At 40.9% G+C, this 21,010-nt stretch overlaps 2 protein-coding genes across 3 annotated transcripts in view; one reads left to right on the plus strand and one right to left on the minus strand.

The window, feature by feature from the left end:
• Positions 1–9,556, plus strand: part of slc39a10 (solute carrier family 39 member 10) — a 48,018-nt gene extending 38,462 nt beyond the window's left edge. For both annotated transcript variants that reach the window (XM_088352953.1, XM_088352954.1), the window contains exons 10-11: positions 3,677–3,867; positions 4,938–9,556. In XM_088352953.1, coding sequence (XP_088209079.1) covers positions 3,677–3,867; positions 4,938–5,084 — 338 coding nt within the window. In that variant the 3' untranslated portion in view covers positions 5,085–9,556. The remainder of the gene's footprint in view (positions 1–3,676; positions 3,868–4,937) is intronic.
• A 2,153-nt stretch (positions 9,557–11,709) lies between these two features.
• Positions 11,710–21,010, minus strand: part of dnah7 (dynein, axonemal, heavy chain 7) — a 70,406-nt gene continuing 61,105 nt past the window's right edge. The window contains exons 55-59 of the mRNA XM_088353582.1: positions 18,190–18,420; positions 17,120–17,272; positions 15,841–16,018; positions 15,649–15,752; positions 11,710–12,921 (exon numbers count right to left, since the gene is read on the minus strand). Of these exons, the coding sequence (XP_088209708.1) occupies positions 12,715–12,921; positions 15,649–15,752; positions 15,841–16,018; positions 17,120–17,272; positions 18,190–18,420 (873 nt within the window). The 3' untranslated portion in view covers positions 11,710–12,714. The remainder of the gene's footprint in view (positions 12,922–15,648; positions 15,753–15,840; positions 16,019–17,119; positions 17,273–18,189; positions 18,421–21,010) is intronic.

Raw genomic sequence — 21,010 nt, forward strand, 5'->3', positions numbered from 1 at the left:
CATAAAATTATTAATATGTGGCCTGCCATTAATATTGACAGCAATATAAAATAAATGTGTACAAAAAAAAATAATACTTTTTTCCCAGGTGATTGCAGTGGCCCTTTGGCCTTTCTGTGAGAATTTTAGCCCACCCTATTTCCGACATGGTGGCTGTATGTAAAAAAAAATGAAAGTTGACTGTGAGGGCTGCCGCTTCCAGGACTATTGGAGTATTTCATTACCGAAATCCGAAACAACTGTGTATGCCTAATTTGCCAAGAGACTGTGGCTGTTTTCAAAGAATATGATATCAAGAAGCACTCCCAGACGAAACATGCTGACTACAAAGAGCTAACTGTTAACGAACACTGTGAAAAGGTGAAGCAACTGGAAGCTGTCCACTGTTCAAAGAATGCCAGGCTAAATAGTCAGCCCACACACATTTTCAGCTTAAAAATCTGGCCTGCTTTCTGAAAAGTTTGGACACCCCTGCCTTTGAAGATGCTCTCGTTTTAATCACATCCTTACTCTTAATAATAGTTCCAATCATTGACTGCTTACGGCTATGCATCTTAGAGAGGGTAGCCATTCATGCCTTTTTTTGTGTTTCTCTATATCCACAAGTTTCATTTCCATAGTTATCATGTTTTAGCCTCTTCTCTTAGCATCACTGCAAGCGTTGGACCCATACCTAATAAATACAGCATCAAAAATATGGTATTGTGTTATAAAAAGAAAGGCATTGTGGGAAGTAGTTCAGCTAATAATCATACTGGCTTTTTCAAGATGCCGTGGCGCAAACCAATAGCAGACAAGCATTTTACATGGCGTTTACCAATAACAATAGAGAAGTATACATCATATCAATGAATTTTGTACATTTTGTTGATGGCGTACAGCGGGAAAATGTAAGCTGAAGTCGCCGTATCCCAGGCGTCTACTGTTTAACTCTCCTCTACCCTCAACAAAACAAATTGATTGTTACGGCTCCATGTTTATTAATTTTTATAACTTTTGTTAATTGTACAACTTCTTGGGCTTAAATTTGTTGTTGATAATTGTGTTGCAAATGCTATAAAGGGGGACCGAAAACATTGTTATCCCCAACTGTAAAGTGGGAAAAGTCATAAGGCGGGAATACAAACTACAAAAAAATACGGTAACTTGCAGTCTTTACGAGCACTCAGGTTCCTGAACTGAATAAAGAGAAAGGCATTGTGGGAGTGGTAGTTTAGCTAATGGCACGTTGGCATTTTCATGATGATTGTAGAGATCAATAATTGGTTCCAGCCATAATTTCTTAGTGAAGGTATTGATTTGCGTGCCTTTTTCTGTATTTAGAGTCAAAAACAAGCTTTAAACAAGATTTAATCAAACGTGTGAAATGATAATAATGCCAAATCATGTGTTCCAAATCAATGTAAATATGCCATTTTTGTGATTAAGAGCTATATAAATAAATGTGACTTGATTTACAATTTGTCTTTCACCTTCAGTTAAGAGTGTTGAGGCAATTTTTTTTCCATGAAATGTGTCCTTAATAACAGTTTCAAAACAATGTGCATGCAAAGTTCTTTTGTAAAAATGTCACAAATGACTGCAAACGATAAGCATATCGTCATATTCACTTTCAGTGTAGACTGCACTGAGGAAGTGCCTTGCGCGGTGTGCAGGGATCCGCCCACCTGTACCGCTCACCCAATCAAAGTCGTTTGCCAGCGTTTTTATTCATCAGTTTAAATGGTTTATCAAACTTCTGCATGAAGTTGCTTCGGCTTTATATGGACCAAAATCGGGATGAAATCACTTGACTTTGGAACGCCACAGAGAGATGTGCAATAGTTACATTTTATTTCGGAGCCATACGTACTCCTGAAAAGAGCCATATATGGCTCCCGAGCCATAGGTACCCTACCCCTGCTGTAGTGGGTGAAGTACTTCCTGGACTATTGTGTTTTTTGAGTTTTTCCTTCATGTAGGTTTTAGATTAGTTGGTGTAATAATAGTCTGTAGTTTGCAATAATCTGTGTGTAGTTCTTAGAGACTCCTTGTGATTAAGGGCTATACAAATAAACATAACTGAACAAAGACGGTGAAAGACATTGTGGGAGGTAGTTCAGCCACTAGATGTAACATGTCGTTGTCACTGCAAAGTGAGTTTTATGTTTTCGGGCACGGAAAATAATGGGGAAATGTCGTAAAGACGGGCTAAATATTCCATACTGTAAAGACTAAAAATGACAGAAACTTTCTATCTCGCACAAAAGAAACCAGCATGATGCTCTTCTAACACCCAGAGAAAAACAAAAGGCGTCGCCCGCCGCCATCCTCAACCCCCCGAGGGGAAGCTAATTAGCGACGTAGCTTCCTTTTGAATGGCGCAGAGGGAAGCAGAAATTTGCGCTCCGCTTTTGATTGACGGCTGACGGGAATGAATGCGCGTTGGCGCTCGTTGCTAATTAGCTAAGGAAAAGGGGATACTTGTCATGGGGGGGAGCTGCCTTTCTGCTGTTCAACACTGCTTTGCAAAAAAAAAAAGAACTTGTACTACTTATGAGGGCTGCACAATTAGGGAAAGAAAACTATTTTTTTTTAGAAGATGCCATTTTCGATTTTAAAAGAAAAGTGCATTTTCTGTGCTAGGTTTAGTTTTTTTGGGGTGAAGCCTTAACCGTCCTCTTGTAGGTGAAAACCACTGCTGTCAACGCAAAGAGACGTCTTACCTTTGCCAAAAAGCATCTTGATTATCCTCAAGACTTTTGGAGAAAAATTCTGTGGACTGTTGAGATGAACTTTTTGGAAGGTGTGCACTCCATGACATCTGGTGTGGGTTGCACTTGTATTATTTGACTACAATATGTCGCTGCATTGTGTAACGAACCAAAAACGAGCGCTACGACGCGCAAGAAAGAATATAAACTACAGACACTGGAAGTCACCAAAACGCACTTTTTTTTTTTCCTTTTTTTTTTTTGCCTGGCCTTCAGAGAAGGAAAGGGAAAATAGGGTGGGGGCTAATGTTGTCTAAAATTAAAAAAAAAAAGAATGAAAGAAGACAGCTTGAGAGGAAAAAGGGACTAAAGAAAAAGAGAAAAAAGCGATGGGAAAAGAACAAAAATAAACAAAAAAGGTACAAAAGAAGAAAAATTAAAAGGAAATTAAAAGAAAAAAGCAAGGAAAAAAAGGCGGAAAAAAGAATAACAAAAAACAAAACACTGTCCCTTTAAGAACAGCAGAATGTTTTTTTTTTTCAGAGCTGTTTTTGTGGAGGACCCCATGTGGCCCAGCCTCACCCGGATCCTAGCTTTTACCAACATGTCTTTAATTTTCTTTTTTTTCATTTTCATTCTCTTTTTGCTTTATTTTCCCTTACTGTTCTTTTTATTAGTGTTTTGCTTTTTGCCTTTTTCCCCTTTTCTTCTTCCCTGTTTTTTTTTTAAATTTCTTTTTTCAAATGAAATATTTTCCTTTCTTTTAGTTTTTAAGAGAGGCTGGGTAAAAATTAGAGGATAAAGGCAGCTTTTTTCTTCGCTTCCATTCTCATTTTTGGTTGCACTGCATATGACTGATTTATCTTGCGGACAAATATAAAACACAGTCCCTTTAAGAACAGCGTTTTTTGTGGCCCAATCTCACCCGGACCCTAGCTTCCAAGGCCCCTAACTCAATTGAGTGTTTCCGTTTGTGTTGCCAGGCGACTTTGCGGTGCTGCTAAAAGCCGGCATGTCAGTCAAACAGGCCATCGTGTACAACCTGCTGTCGGCCCTCATGGCCTACGTGGGCATGGTCATCGGCACCGCCCTAGGTCAGTTTACGCACAACGTCACCAGCTGGATCTTCGCCGTCACCGCCGGCATGTTCCTCTACGTGGCGCTAGTGGACATGGTGAGTTAAGCCCCGCCCACAAATATACAGCCGGTGTTGTGGACGTGGTGGGTTTAGTCCCGCCCACAAATGCAACATCCGCGTCAGGGGTGTCAAACGTGCGGCCCGCCGAGGGTTCGAATCCGGCTCGCAGGATGACACAGAGAGAAGCAAAATGAGTTGCAGTCCAAAATGTTCACTCCCAAAGCAAATGTAGCTGGACTTTCTCACTTGCTTTTTGTCTGTTTATTTCTCTCTCTCTCTCTCTTTATGTCTTACCATCTGTTTCTTGTTTTTTCCTTCTCTTTATCTCCCTTTTTCTTTTGTTTCTGTTTCTCTCTCCTTCTCTTCTCTTTTCCCTCGTTCCCTCTTTCTTTGTTCACCTCTTTCTCTTTTTGTCTTTCTGTGCTTCTTATCTTTTTCTCCTTTTCTTCTCCTTTCCTCCCTCTAATTCTCTGTCTCTCTCTTCTCTTTCTTTTTTCCCCTCTTTCTTTCTTTGTCCTCTGTGTCTTTCTTTCTTTTGCTTTATTTTTGTCTTTCTATCCGCCTCTATCCTTTTTCTTCTTTTTGCTCCCCCTTTCTCTCATTCTTTACTTCTCTGTTTATTTTTCTCTTCTCTCTTTCTCTATCTTTATTTTTTTTCTCCCATTGTCATTCTCTGTCTCAATCTTTGTCCCCCCCTCCTCTCTCTCTCTTTTCTCAATTTAGATCTTTTTTCTCTGTCTCTCTTTCTCTGTTCCTTTTTCTTTTTTTGATTTTTCTTTTTCTCCCACTCTTTATCTAGTTATTTCCCTCTTTCTATTTTCCTTTCTTTATTTCTCAGTTTCTTTCTCTTTCTCACTTTCTTTCTGTTTCCCTCTCTCTTTTTCTCTCACTCTTTCTCTCTCTATCCCTTTCTTTCTCCACTGCCCCCCCGCCCCCTGTCTTTTTTTTCCTTTTTCTTAAATCTACAAGTCCGGCCTCATGAGAATGTTTTATCTACTTTGTAGCCCGCGAGCTAAATTGAGTTTGACACCCGTAATGGACATGAAGAGTCGGGCCCCGCCCACAAAAAGTTCAATTAGCGACATTTACTCTTTTTTGATTGGCAGTTGCCAGAGTTGCTCCACGGCGACAGCGAGGCGCACAAGCATTGCCAGGTCGGACATTTCGTCCTGCAAAACTTCGGAATGCTGACCGGCTTCGCCATCATGCTGCTCATCGCTATCTTCGAGGACAGAATCGTCTTTGATTTCTGAGGCCACGCCCCTTATCTTTGATTGTGAAGCCACGCCCCTCCTCTTTGATTTCCAAGGCCACGCCCTTCAGCCAAATAAGAGGTGGATTTTTCAGTATTCTTCTGACCCGGTTGTCAAGTTTACGACAATTACGATGGGTTTTCCCTGTATTTGCGCTACAAAAGTTAACCGCCACGAGTAGATTTTGGATTTTTGGTGGTCAAGTATTTGAAGCCCCCTCCCCATCCACGAAGGTATTTATTTTTCGTGCCTTATTTATGTTTAGAGTCTTGGTGATACTCATTTTGACGTTAGCCTTGAGGCTAACTTCAATGAAGATTATTTTGTCCAACAAATTTGGGTTTAGAGTCTTGGTGATTGCAACAAAAACCCCGCGAAGAACTTTTTGTCTCGTTTCTGTGTCGTTTTAGTTCCCAACAAGTGCTGCTTTAGCCTGATTTTCACGTTAGCGTTCAGGCTAACGTGTCAAAGATGATTTTTCCGGGAGGTCGGCTTGGCATCCGTCTGTGAATTTTCTTGTTGCGCGTCTCGTGAAACAAGAAAACCCTTACAAAAACGTATTGTCTCGGTTTTTTAGTCGATTTTCATATCCGCCGATGCTACGTAAGCCTCATTTTTATGTTAGCATTGAGGCTAACCTTGTCAGTTTTTGGGGGGAAGTAAACATCTCTTGTCAATGTTTCGTCCAATGTGTCGACATAAGTTTAATGTAGCTTGATGTTTTCAACTATTCCCTAAGGTTTAGTCTGTAATTGCGCTACAAAAGTTAACCGCCACGAGCAAAAAAAAAAAAGTTCAGCATTTTGGTGAGAAAGTGTATTTATTTTTAGGGTCTTGGTGCCTTATTTATGTTTGTGATCAAGACAAGAACCCCATGAAATGCTTTTGTCTCGTTTCCGCCAAGTGCTACTTTAGCCTCATTTTTACATTAGCATTGAGGCTAACTCATCGAAGAATATTTTGTCGTACAATTGTGGATTCAGTGTGTCGGTGATTGCGACTAGAAACCTTTGAAGAAAACTGTTTCGTTGCTGTGTCATGAAGTGCTATTTTAGCCTCATTTTTACATTAGCATGCATGCTCACTGGTCTTTTTGCAAGCGTGTCGACATAAGCTTGAGCTAGCATGTTTACAACCATTCCAGTTTTTTTCGTGAAAATGTTTTGAAGGCCCCTCCTCAAACAAACTTAATTATGTTTAGGGTCTTCGTGATCAACACAAGACCACCTAAAAAGCCTTTAGTTGCATCGTGTCGGTTTGGCTTCCACCAAGTGTTACTTTAGCCTCATTTTGACGTTAGCATTCAGGCTAACTCGTCGAAGATTATTTTTGGAAGCGGGCTGTGCACACCTCAGTCTTGTTTCAAGACCTCCATAAAAAAAGACCTTTTGTCCCGTTTCTGTCGAGCTTTGTTTCCACCAATGCTACTTTAGCATAGGCATTTTATTTTTGGAAGTCGATGTTTTCCTTTGCTATAGGTCTCGTTATGTGTGTCGACATAAGCTGGTTGTAGCATGTTAACAACAAAGTTAGCAACCAGTTAGCAGTCAAAAAAGAGCAAACTTTTCCAAATTTTGGTGGTAACATTTTGCTTGGCATCTCGGTGATTGAGACAAAAAAATACAAAATCCTTTTGTTTCGTTTTATGTCAATTTCCTCCATGTGCTACTTTAGCCTAGTTGGTACATTACAGTTGAGGCTAACTCGTCAAAGATTTTGTGTCTCTTTGAGACTCCTAGCAAAACTTTGTCTCATTTCCGTGTCGTTTTTCGTGTCCGCTAAGTGCTAATTTTCCCTATTTTCACGTTAGCTTTGAGGCTAACTCGTTAAAGATTATTTTGTCTTACGATTGTGAATGTTGGGTCTCGGTGATCGCAACAAAAAATCCCTCGAAAAACTTTGAAGGAAGACTTTTTGTCTTGTTTCTGTTTCAGTGTTACTTTTGTGATGCTAACGCTGCAGCTAACTCGCCAAAGTGTATTTCCTCTAAAATTGTGATTTTCTTTTCATTAGTTAACTCAGCGAACATCAACATTTCACCATGTCTCGTCGAGTGTGTCGACACAAGCTTGATGTGGCATGTTTACAACCGTTGCCCCAGGTTTATCCGTTAAATCCATTTTCGGGATTTTTTTTTTTTCTGACAAAGTATAAGAAGTTACTTTCGACAAACTTATTTATCATTTGGACAATAAAACCCCTAGAAAAAATTTGTCTCGTTTGTCGATTACGTTCCTGTCAAGCGCTAATTTCAAGCAACTTTTATGTTAGCATCAAGGCTAACCTGTCACAGGTTGAAAATTAATTTTTTGAAAACCGTCTGAGAGCACATCATAAAGTCTCGTCCGTTTGCATGTCTCGCAAGTGTGTCCACATCAGTTTGAGCTAGCACGTTTATACAAATTCCCCTCAATTTATCTTGTTTTTGTGCGACAAAAGTTAGCACGCATTTAGCGGAAAAAAAGAGTTAATTTTTTTCAGTTTTTCAGTGAAAACGTTTGAAACCCCACCCAACAACTAACTAGTTTATTTTTAGGGGCTTTGTGCCTTATCCATTTTCGTGATCGAGACAAGAACCCCCCACTAAAACCCTCTTGATTCTGTGTCATTTTTCGTTTCCACCGAGTGCTACTTTAGCCTAATTTTTATGTTAGCGTTCAAGCTAACTTGTAAAGTCATAAAGTTTCGTTGTATCGCATGTCTTGTCAAGTGCGTTGAAATAGCCTCGATGTGGCATGTTTACAAGACAGTAGCCATTTAGCAGTCAGAAAATCATCGAGACAAAAAAAACCCCTTTCTCTCGTTTCTGTGTCAATTTAATTTCCAAGAAGTGCTAATTTCGGCTTGGTTTTGCATTAGCATTTAGGCTAACTCGCCAAAGAGTTTGTCTTGGTACCCGCAACAAGAAACCTCTAGAAAAACCTTTTGTCTCTCTTCTGTGTCATTTTTCGCTTTCGCCAAGTGCTACGTTTGCTTCGTTTTTACCGTAGCGTTCAGGCTAATTCATCAAACATTCTTCTAGGAAGTCTCGTCTTATTACGTGTCTCGTGTGTGTCGACATGAGTTTGATGTAGCATGTTTACAACCATTCCCTAAGATTTAAGCGCTACAAAAGGTTGCAGCCATTTAGCAACTAGCGGTGGGGCTAACTCAAAGTTTATTTTTAGAAAACGCGTGTCTTGTTGTATCATTAGACAAGAACCCTCTACAAAAACATGTCCCGTGTCTGCGTCGTTTTATTCTTCACCAAATGCTAATTTTCACATTAACTTTCAGGCTAACTCGTTGAAGATTATATTTGTAAATCAGCTTAGTGCACAACATATCCTTTTCTTGTTGCATGTCTCGTGAGACAAGAACCCCCTACAAAAAATGGTCTCGTTTCTATGTTGTTTTAGTCCCTGCCACTTGAGCCTCATTTCTACGTTAGCATTCAGGCTAACTCGCTGGAGTTTATTTTTAGAAGTCAATGTCTCTTCTTATTACGTGTCTCGAGTGTGTCGACATAAGCTTGCATGTTCACAAGGGTTCCCCCGGGTTTATCCTGCATTTGCGCAACAAAAGTTAGCGCTCAAAAAGAGCCATTTTTGGCCGAAACCTCTAGAAGTGTCTTGTTTTTGTGTCGATTCTATTTTCCACCAAGTGCTACCTTTGGCTTGTTTCCCTGTTAGCATTGAGGCGAACTTGCCGAGGTTTATTTCCTCTTAAATTTATGAAGTCATCTACCGCACGTTAACGTCTCGTCCGTTTCACACGTCTCGTCGAGTGTGTCGACATTAGCTTGTTGTCGCATGTCTGAACGTTACTATGACGACCCAAAAAATACCAAAAAGTCCCTCGTGTTGCTCTTTTCCGAAAGAAAAATCACAAGTCTTCCATTTGTCATTTGGATCATTTTTGGGCAGGCCAAGATTTTATTTTTTTATGTTTTTGTAACCGAAATCCAATTTTTTACTTTTTTTGTTAGCATTATTACGTGAATGGCTATCGCCATGGTAACCGACGTTCCACTGCAGAATCTCATCCGTTAGAGTGCCTAGTTTTGTGTTGTAGTCCATTTCTAATACCAGCAGACTTTCGATAGCATTTAGCATTGAAGCTAACAAAAGAATAGTTCAACGAACATGAAAGCTAACGTTTTTTTTGTGCCGTGACCTACAATATCAATACATGCTAGCAGAAGGGTTGAACAAAAAAAGTTTTTGTTTTTGAAAAGCTTCCCATGTGACCTAAAAACTTGCTAGCAGAAGAAAAACAGTACATTTAATGTACCGTTCCACTCCACCGAGTGTCTCCATCACAACTACTGTACTCGTTTTGTCTTGTATTTTCGGAAATCCAATTTTCAGTCGATCGTTTGTACGGAAAGATAATTGAACGGCGGCCATTTTGTTTCGCTATGTCTTTATGTCTTTGCTGTTGTGCCGTCCTTAAAAACGGGCGGCAAAAAAATAAAAGATTTTTCAACAAGATTAGACCGTCTCTCACTTCTAAAGATGCCCCCTCCGGAAGACAACCAAGTCTGTTGGTGTTTTGAATACTGTGTTTGAACGATTAGGAGAATATGGACAGTTTTGGTCTCTTTTGAGAGGTAAGACTCCAAATGTCATCACTGCTATGCTACTAACATTGGGTCATCTCAGTTGGAACACGCAGAAACAAAAGGTTTTTATTCTCGCTTTAATTTGTTTCTGCAATGAAATGAGTGCAGATGAGTGTAGCATGGACATCTTAGCTCAGACAACAGCCTGATGCCTTACCTGGTACCTTTTCAAATTTGATCACTATCTAAAAACGAAACATTGTACTTTTTTTCTAAGGGTAGGTTTAGGCGTTTCCAAAAAGGGTCCATTTAAAGACATTTTAACACTAAAACCTCTGCAACTGAGTATTTTATTTTTTAGACATTGTGAAAGAGTTGTAAATGTTTGATTTCTCTTTACAGAAATCATTCAATGATTGTGCACACTTGCCCGTACCAATGGTGCCCCTTGCGCACGTTATTTCCAGCTCTAATTTGAACACGACACCTGGAAAATGGCATCAAATTATTTTTGAAATGTCCTTGGCCGTCCAATGTGTCAATCATCATTCAATTTGCCTACTACTGGCTAAAGATATTCAGACCTATTGGAGGCGATATCCCTTTTATCAAACAGTCCTGTGGACCGTGAAAAAAGCCTGCTATTGGAAAGGTAACAATGGAAAGAAAGTAACTACCATATCTGGAATCATTTTTCGAGTTTGTTTGTTTTGCTCCAAAACCACCTTTTAAAAATAAACATGCAAGAAGCAGACATGCTTTTTGGCGGATTTTTTTTTTTTTTTATCTGCTGGCAATATCGTGTGTTTTGGGGTTAATATTTTACACGGTCGGATTCTATGGATTGTCTTAGATGTACTGCAACTAAAACGGCCAGGGGACGTACTGGAGTGTTACGCCAGCTTTTCGGGTATCTTGTTTCAGACTGATGGTGTTGTTTCTCTGAAGAGTACATTTTGAAATGGTTATCATATCTTGTATCCTAAGAGTTTGCATTTTCGACTGATATGTGGCATGACGTATTTCAGTGACCGGTGACATCGTACGAATTTGTTCATCAAAAGTCCGACTAGCCTTCGGAACGTTAAGGGGTTAATTTTCTTATTTTTTTTTTTTATTTTTTTTTTTAATGTTGATTTTATTTTAAAAATCCGTTTAACGGAAGAATGACTTGAGCTGTCAATCAAGGGATCTTTAGGATAGCTTGGTTTTCCTGGACATTGATCATGTCTTTCCTGAAGCCCCGCCTCCTGTGGTTTGATTGACAGCTCGAGTCGTTCTTTCTGTAAAAAAACACTCTAAAACACAGGTGTCAAACGGGCGGCCCACGGGCCAGATCAGGCCCGCTAAGGGATTGAATCCGGCCCGCGAGACAACACTCAGAGAAGCGCAAGAGAAAAACAAGCTGCAGGTTGAAATATCTCAACTTGATGTTGCCAAACCCAGGTGCCTCTCACAAAGACACTGTACTTGTATTTATTCCTCTCTCTCTCTCTCTCCTTCTCTTTCTTTTCCACCCCTTTTCTCCCTCTGTCTCTTTCACCATCTGTGTCTCTCTTATTCTATTCCTTTGTTGCTCTTTGTCTCTCTCTCTTTGTGTCTTTTAACCTCTTTTGCTCTAACTTCCTTTTTTCCTTTCCTCTCTTTTCTCTTTCTCCATACCCATCGCGCTTTCTTTTCTCTTTTCTCTCCTTCTGTCTTTCTATTTCTCTTTGGATTCCTTTCCTCCTCTCCCTTTCTTTTCCCCCTCTCACGACTTTTTATCTTTTGTTTCTCACACTCTCTCCCTCTCTTTCACTCCCTCTTTCTCTTATTCATTTCTATCTCTTTTTATTTCTCTTTAATCTGCTAGTCCGGCCCTCAACAGAATGTTTGTTCTATTGTGTGGCCTCCGAGTTAAAATGAGTTTGACACCCCTGCTCTAAAATGAAGGAACATGGTAAGAAAGTTGACACTTCCTAAAATACCCAAAATGGATGATGTAATCAATATTTAAAGAATTCACTTTTGGCCCCGCCTCCTGTGATTTGATTGACAGCTCAAGTCATTCTTCCATAAAACGACATTGAAATAAAAAGGGACTTTTTTAGAAACGTCATCGTGTTTTAATTTATTCGACTAGACATTACAAAAAGTTAAACATTTCAATTGTCAAATTGTAAAAGCCCCTCCCCCAAACGAAACAAGAAACAAAAAACAACCTCAGATGCAATTAAACCTTATAAAGCAGGGGTGTAAAATGGGCAATGGTTTTTAGCACCCCCTGTGAGATAACACTGAGAGAAGCGCAAAACCGGAGATGTATTTATTCCTCTTTTTTATCACTTTCTTTCATTCTCTATCTTTCCTCTCATTTTCCTTTTCTTTTTTCCTTTTCTCTTTTATTTCTCTCATTTTCTTTCTCTTTCTTACTCCTTCTATCTGCCACTTTCTTTCTCTTTCCCCTTCTGGGGGTCTCTCGTCTTCTCTCTTCCGCTTGCATTTGTTTTCGTTTTCTCACTTTATTTCCCCTTTTCACTGACTCACTTTCTTTTTTATCTCTCTTTTTCTTTATCTATTTCACTCTCTTTTCTCTTACTTCCCCTTTCTTTAACTTTATCTTTCTTTTTCTTTCTTTCCCTCTCTTCATCTCCCTCTCTATCTTTGTCTCTTTCTCATTCTCTCTCTTTCTCACCCTTTTCTCTCTCTATTCATATCTTTCTTAGCTTTCCTTCTCTCTGTATTTTTTCTTCTTTCTTTGTTCTCTTTTGTTCTATTTATCATTTTTTCTCTCTTTTTTTCATATCTTCCTGACTTTCCTTCTCTCTTTCTGTATTTCTTTCCCTTTTTTCCGTTTTCTTCTTTCTCTTTTTGATATCTTCCTATCTCGTTCTTTCTCTCCAATCTATTAGTCCAGTTCCATGAGAATGGGTTTCTGAGCAAGTGGACCCTGAGCTATAGTTTTTATATTAGATGTGAACACTTTACACTTTTCTATGTATATATTTTTTATATTGTATACTTTACCAACTGGAGTGCAGCCTTAATTTCGTTGGAGAAACCCAATGATACTCTGAGTTTGACACCCCTGCCATAAAGGTTTCCTTTCTATGAGCTGAGTTGACAAAGAAGGGCGACTCCCCTGCGGATCCAGTGTTCGGGGTTGATGTCGGTGCTGAGCATCATAGCGATGACGTAATTGGTAGAGTGGCCGGTCGTGGATAGAGTGCCTCGTCGTTCGCTGGTCTTGTAGACGGGCGACACATAGCACAAACGCTCGGGGATGTCCATGCGTTTTATCGGCTTCAGCCACATCTGGGGGGGAAAAAAGGAAAGCCGTGGTCCTCTTTTGCATTTCAAAGACGTCTCTGTTGTGTTTAGCGCTCGTCGCAAATAATAATAAACTCCTTTTTAATGATGTCACCTGCATTATTCACGAGCACTCGGGGCGACCGGCAGGTGGAAAAAACAAGCCACCGAAATTGCGGAGGAGTCGCTGCCGGCACTTTGAATTCTCTTGAGTTTACGTCGCGTTCGCTCGGCTAATTTGGAAACAAAAGCGGCGCGAACTGCTATGTAATAAATAAGAACACCGTGCGAAAACTGCTTGAAAAGAAATTGAAAAGACTATGTCGTGACAGCTAAGTTAATTCAGAAAGCAAAACGGCGTAAAAGCTACATCACCAAAATAAAAACAGATGTTCTGAAAAAGGATCCCACACAGCGAGCAAAATTGAGTTGAAAAGATGTTAAAAAAAGCATCGGGCAAGCTAAGCTAATTTGGAAACGAAAACGTTGAAACTTCTAAATAAACAAATGGGAAAATACACTGATGATCCGAAAAACTATACTGTATTCCACACCCAGCAAAAACTGGTTGAAAATATGTTACTACTTAACTTTAGCTTAGCTAATTCGGAAAGAAAAAAGGAGTAAACTGCATTGAAAAGTGCTTGAAAAGACATTGAAAAACACATAATACTTGTGAGGCTAATTCAGAAGCGAAAATAGAGCAAAGTGTTACATAATAAAACAAAACAAAAAAAATTCAACAAACACCGGTTTAAAAAAATGATGTCATGCTAACTGGGCTTTTCAGAAACAAAAACAGGGTTAAAGTCAAGGTTTTTGCTGTAACTAGGGTCGGAGCAATGGTAAGTCACAACACAAACCTAACCCAAGCTCCAACCAAAACGCTTAGCTTAGCTCCAATCGAAACGCTAACCCTAGCTTCAACCATAACCCTAAACCTCGTTCTAACACCAACCCAATAACCATGGCTACAAAACTAAGCCCCTACCCCTAGGGTTTGTGTTGGATTGAGTCGGACAAAAAACCCGCCGCCCTGTATAAGAAAAGCATGAATCTTACCAGTCGAACTAACAGTATTGTGGAATGCTTACAACCCTAACCCTAGCTCCAACCAAAACCCTAACACTAGCTCCAACAAACACTAACCCAAGCTCAGACCAGAACTGTCAACCTCGCTCCGACACAAACCTAACCCTAGCTCCAACAAACACTAACCCAAGCTCAAAACCGGAACTGTCAACCTTGCTCGGTCACAAACCTAAACCTATCCCTAACACAAACCTAACCCTAGCTCCGACCGCTTGGCGTAACTCCAACCAAAACACTAACCCAAGCTTCAACCATGACCCTAAACCTTGCTCTAACACAAACCCACTAAACATAGCTCCAAAACTAAGCTTAGGCTCCCAAAATTTATGTTCGCTTGACTTATGTGTGTGGAAAGCAAGCATCTTAACTGGTGAGCTACTGGTTATGTAGAATGCTCAACTAAAACCCTAAGATTAGCTCCAACCAAAATGCTAGCGCTAACACTAAACCCATAACCTTAGAATTTGTACTGGCTTGACTGGGGATCAAACTCATAACCCTGTGTGGGGAATTCAGGCAACTCACCAGTTTAGCTACCAGTAATGGCTGACTTGTCAAAGCCTAACCCGACCTTCAACCAAATCCCTAACCATAGCTCAAAAACCTACTAACCACGGCTCCAACTTTACCCCAAATAATTTGCAGTCTTGATTAGGGATCAAACCCACAAGCCTGTGTGCGTATCATACCAGCTGAGCTACTGGTGATGTCCTCGCTCTTATTGGGGAGTTAATGGGTTGTTTGATGTGGTGCGCTTGAATTCAAATCAGTGTAGTTTGCGCGATGCAACTGTTACTTTAACATCACCGTCCGTGGAAGATACAAGAACGAATCAAACCGAACTTCTTCCGTTCCTAGCCATTCACGCTAGAAAATGGACCCCATACGTCACGAGACATAGATTAGAAAGTGAACAATCTCGAAGGATGCTAATTGCTAACGCCAACCCACCTTTTGATTTATCCGGCATACCTGTCAACCTGTATGTTTTGGCCGTACAAAGTAAGTTTGTTATGCATTTTAAAACGTGTACGACGTACGAGAAAATCCGTACGGAAAAACGCAAGTTTGTCAATGATGGGTACCATCCGGTATACACCGACTATCACGAAACGGCAAATCAATCAAGTCAAAGGAGTTCGCCTCGGTAGCCTCTATCTCGGTATCGTTTTTTTTTTGTTGTAAACGAAGCGAGCGGTTTGATGCTACTGTGCGTATGTGTCTGCCGCCTGGGGATTTCCCATCAAGCATCATTCCGTGGTAGTTGTGTAGTGAAAGCAACTCAGTATCTCACAACAAGATGTTAATTAACAATATATATGATATAATGAAACACATGTACAATATAACATGTTGAACTACATAAATAAACACGATTGAAAAAAAATATGGTGTAAGATTATTTTGTATTTTGTAAGGGAAAATACAACATTTTGTAAGGGCATGGAGTCGTGGAGCTTGACAGGTATGATCCGGTGAGTGTGTATTTTTAATTTCTTGGCACGCTTATTGATGTATTAATGTTAGAATAGCGAGCAGGTAATCTTTAATTGCGCAATGAAGATTTGGTTTTAACGCTAAATGAATGCTTCTGAGACAAACATCTTTGACAGAGTTCGGCAGAAGTCCTGCGAGACCTACCACCGGCATGGTGTCATGAAGAACTTTAGGGTAGGATTCGGCCAGCAGTTTGGTCTTCCGGCACCAGCGGGCGCCGTCCAGGAACAGTCCGCGAATGTACACGCCTGAAAGTAGAAGAAATACTCGTTATCTTCGTACTTTCTTCATTTATTACTTCTTTTAGTACTTCCTATTACGACGCCGCGTTCTTACCGTCATCAGGAGCTCGCTTGTACTTGACATCCTCCAGGACCTCGAAATCGAAGCCCAGCAAGTCGATGGGGACGGTATGCTTCCTGGCGTAGTTCTGCTGGCTGCCCGTCAGGAAGGCCTGAGTGAAAAAGAAGCCAGACACCCAAAACACAGCCGGCGTGCCCAGGTCGAACCAATCCTGACGGTCGGAACGCAAAAAAATGTTGTTAGCGTAGCTTACAAGGGTCGGTCATGGAATCTAAATAACAGAGTTTTTTTATTGACCGTATTTTCCGGACTATAAATCGTACATTTCGTTAATCATATGATTATGTGGCCATTTTAGGTATCAAGTAGGGCTTAATAAACATTTATAGGTGGCCAAAAACATGCCTGTAACAAATGGAACACAACAATCAACTTGACCACACAAGGAGGCTTAAACTATATAAATATTTTTATAACAGGGCTTTAAGTGCTAGCTCACAGGCACTGTTTGGAAGGGTCAGGTATATGATTAAAACTTCGAAAAGTGGCCAAAAACATGCCTGTTTAAAATGGGACGCCAACAGCACTTGAGACTTGCGCTTTACAAATAAACATAACTTGACCAACAAGTTTCTAGTGCCATGTTACTGCCAAGTTTCAGGCACCGTTTGGAAACCTACCGTTTCTAATCGAAACCTTGAAAACTGCTAGGAAAAATGCCTATTACGGATGGAATGTTCCCAAGAAATCGACCACCAGAGGGCGCACAACTTCACAAACATTTTTGCACAGAGCTTTTAGTGGCGTGTTACTGATACTTTACAGCCAGGGTTGGGTAGGGTTACTTTAACTTGATTACTTTCAATTACTTTTGGATTACTCCAATACCAATTATGCTAATAAAAAACAAAAGAAACTAGATATGAATAAAATGACTCAATTTTGTGCAGGCTTGGGGAGTAACGGAATACATGGAACGGCAAAAATGATGTTGGCAAGCTGTTTGGATTTATTTTCATTTTGTTTCTGTCGCATTTTATGTTAGTTTTGCCGGAGATCAAAGCCAGGAGAGAAAGCTTACCACGCGTTGTGAGTCATAATTTTATTCATTCGAGCCTTCATAACATAAGGCTTTTAGTGCTGTGTAACTTCCATGTTACGACACACCTTCGAAACGTGCAGTATGGTATTAAACTCTTGGAAACTCTTTCTGTGGACCTTCTTTCTTGGTATCTATCTTATTCTACAGTCTAGGGGCCTGAGGCTTTTGATCAGGTGTTCCTTATGGCCCAGAAATCTCCGTTTTCAGTACCTGCAAGAACTGAAGGCGTTCCAAGAAGTCGTTGATGTAGCTCCCCAGCGGTTTGAGGCTGGGGTAGGACCTTTTCATCCACATGCCAGGGATCTTCCCCTTAAGGATGCTGCTAACCACCTCCTCCAGCTCCGATGACATCACCACCAGCCCCTGCGCTCACCACACAATGACGGCCATGTTTTATTTTGAGGAATGAGACACTGATTTGACCGGTTCTCAGCGGGTTTGTTTGAATCTGGCTAGAACGAAGGAAAGTTATCGAATTAAAGATTGGAAACGACGAGGAGTTAACAGAATTACGTTTAGACAAAGTAACGAGTAACTGTAACTAACTAGTGTTCTTCCGTAATGTGCCTAATTTCAAAGGAACTGCTCATTAGAGGAAGATATTTTTGGGACATTAAATGTATACCTTTGAGTTGCCTGAAAAGTACTATGCAAATAAATTCTGATTTGATCTCTCAGCTCTCGTTAGTATAGTGTTAAACCCATTTTAACTCGGGGGCCACACTATAGACAAAGCATTCTCTCGGGGGGCAGACTACTAGATTAGACAGAAAGAAAGAAGAGAGAAAGAACTAAGAGAAAGAGAGGGAGAGAAAAGTAGAGAGGGTGGGACAACAAAAGAGAGAAAGGTAGAAAGCGAGAGAGAGAGAGACAAAACGTGAGAATCAAAAGAGATAAAAAGAGAAATAGTGAGAGAGGGGGAAATGAAAGAGAGAAAGAAAGAAATCCAAAGAGAAATAGAAAGAGAGAAGGAGAAAAAAAAGACAGAAGGGTAGAGACAAGGAGGAACAAAGAAAGAAAGAGAAAAACACAGAGAGTGAAAGAGAGACAGAGTGAGAGAAAAAAGGAGGAAGAAAGAGAGAGAGATAAATACAAGTACAACGTCTTTGTGAGAGGCACCTGGTTTTGGCAACATCAAGTGGACATATTTCAACCTTAAGCTCGTTTTCTCTTGCGTTTTCTGAGCGTTGTCTTGCGGGCCGGACTCAATCCCCTAGCAGGCCTGGTCTGGCCCACGGGCCGCCTGTTTGACACCCCTGGTCTAAATGCTTCAAGAGTACCTTGATGGCCTTCTGTAAGTCGATGCAGGAGTCTCGGATGATGGAGAGCAGGTTATTGAAGCGCCCCATTTCCTGCACCAGGACGGTGTTCATGCTCTCGTTGTAGCTAGTAGGGAAGTTGAGCATGACCAGTTCCAAGTCGAAGTCGGGAGGAAGCTTGCTGAGGATGTCGGCCGCCACCTCAAAAACCATGTCGTCCGACGATTTGGCGTCGCCACCCGACGAGCGAGACTGGGCAGGGACAGAAACGAGAGAAACTTTTCACGGTTTCGCCACTTAGCCGATTTTCATCCAGATTTGTGTTCTGCATTTTGATTGGATAAAGTATTATATTATATTCAGGGTTCGTCCTGGTGCTTGAAATCCGGAAAAATGCTAAAATTGTAATGTTGTGTTTTCTCGGTCAGAAAATTGCTAGAATTTTGTGTGAAGTGCTTGAAAATGCTTGAAATTATTGCCATGTTTCTCTGACCACACATTAAACAAAGAAAAATGAAACGATAAAGTCGGCTTAAAAATGACGCCAACACGGATGCTGCGATTTTAGTGCTTTGTATGATGTCATGTAAAACGTCATCACCCCCTACATGTGTTTTCAGAAAAGGGGCATCAAAACAAGTAAATCACACCAAGATGCCAAAAATATAAACCATGGTTAAAACATGGAACAAATCCACGAGATTCAAGATTCAAGATTATTACTTTATTTGATTTATTTTTCAGTGCTATTTTCAACAGCTTAATCAACCAAAAAGCTATGACACATACCATACTAGCTCATGAGCAGATAATTGGTATACAGTGATACCCCGTTGTATTGTGGTTTACTTTTCCCTGTTTTGCTTCTTCAGAGATTTGTATCATGCAGTGTTCTGCATTCTGATTGGATAAACAGTCGCCCCACCCCTTTTCTGCCTGTGTCTGCACGTCAAGTCATGTTTATTTGGATAGCCCTTAATCACAAGTAGTCTAAAAGGGCTGCACAGACCACAGACTATTGCAAACCACAAACTATTATTACAGTACCCCTGATGTTAAACCAACATGAGGGCACGGAAAAACTCAAAAACCTCAACATGAGGAAAATGAAGGACACTTGAGAAGGGACCGCACATGAGGTCATCCCCCTTCCAGGATGAGGAGGCCGCAACTGATGTTGCAATAACAATAATATACAGATATTGTCAACATGAAATGTAGGTCCTTCATAAGGTATGGAATAGAAGTGTGTTTTAAGCTTGGATTTAAACAGTTCCACCAAGATTGAAGATCGAATCTCTGGGAGCAGAGCATTCCACAGTACCAGGACCCGAATGGAGAACACTCTCGAACTTGCGGATCTCTTCTTGGCTCTTGGGATCACTAATAGACCAGCATTTTCAGAGCGAAGTTTTGGGCTCAGGAGAAGCCACCATCAGCTGCTAGAGTTACCTCACCTGGCTTGCTAGCAACAGCACTAGACTGGGAGATGAAATTTGACCTGGGTAAGCAACTGAAATTCCCCAAATCAATTGCCACCACAACACTGTAACCTGACTTGTTGCTTATCTCCAAGCAGATCGTTCTCCTGGAACTCACTGTGGGAGGACCGTAGAGGAAGAGAACTGAGCTAGCAGAGGAGTGCTGGAGCAACGGGTGGAAAAGCACAGTGCGAGCCTATTAAGTTGGGATGCTGTCACGGACCAGGGCAGGAAACAGAATTTAGAACCCATTAGCATAACGTACTCACAGTTTATTAGGGAGAGGAAAAATGCGCGCACACTCGATCTGGGGATCGATGGTCCCGGAAGTGGATTCAAATCCGAACAGGAAAAGTTGTCAAAAACAAACGAATCAGGCCAAAAATAAAACAGGATCAAACACAGGCAGATTCACAGAACTAGGCATTTAACACAGAGTTTAACAGGAGTCTTGCAGAAGTCTCACAAACGTTCAGACAACTAACGGCTCAAAGGACCGCGTTTAAGTACTCCCAAGGAGCAATCAGTCCCTGCGTCTCAACCGGTGTCCATGAGCAGGGCCAATTGGGCGCCGCGGCAACCGTGACAGAACCCGGCGCCACCCGGCTGGGACCAACTGGGCGCCATGGCAACCGTGACAGATGCAGAGTTTGCTGGCCAGTCTCTGCAGGGCGCGTAACATCCTGGGTATCACAGGGCCCGGTAAACAAAGTGGCATCAAAGAGGCAGCAGAGGTTGCCTCAAGGTGGCTATAGTTAAGGAGAGGTGAATTAAGGGTGATGTAACTGGACACAAATTGGGGTCTGATCTACCCCTGCTGGGCCGCCTGGGTGAGAATTTATGATTTTTCAAAGAGCTGAAACTGTGTGTGGCCCCAGGTAACATCACTGATGATACGTCCAAGTTGCATCAGTGGACGTATGTTAAAAATTGACAGCAAAAAAACAACAAAAACATTTATAACCAGGATTTCGTGTGATGAAATTAAGAGACGAGAAAGTCAGGATTGTAAAAGTTATATTGGAAAAGAGTAGCCTGAGTTTCCATATATTTTCAAGGCCCCCAAAAATCTTGCGATTGACGCAATAAGTCTTTTGAGCCAGAACGAAAAGAAATCTATGTTTACGAAAAATACGTATACGAGTCTCGCTCTAAATCTGACAGAATAAGACATAATCTGACGGGGCGAAGCTTTCATTTTGGCAGCTAACGACGGGGGTCTTGTCGTCAAAGGAGAATCCAGATCGACTTTTTGGAGCTCCTTCAACAAACCGTTAAAAAATGTATTCCTACTTTTGGCTTTTAATCAATCTTGCATGCAGCGTAATCAAAAATTCAGGCCTGGCAAGTTAAGATATAAA

The sequence above is a fragment of the Urocampus carinirostris genome, chromosome 14 (genome assembly GCF_059441175.1).
Source record: "Urocampus carinirostris isolate Australia breed hairy pipefish chromosome 14, RoL_Ucar_1.0, whole genome shotgun sequence".
Lineage (NCBI taxonomy): Eukaryota > Metazoa > Chordata > Actinopteri > Syngnathiformes > Syngnathidae > Urocampus > Urocampus carinirostris.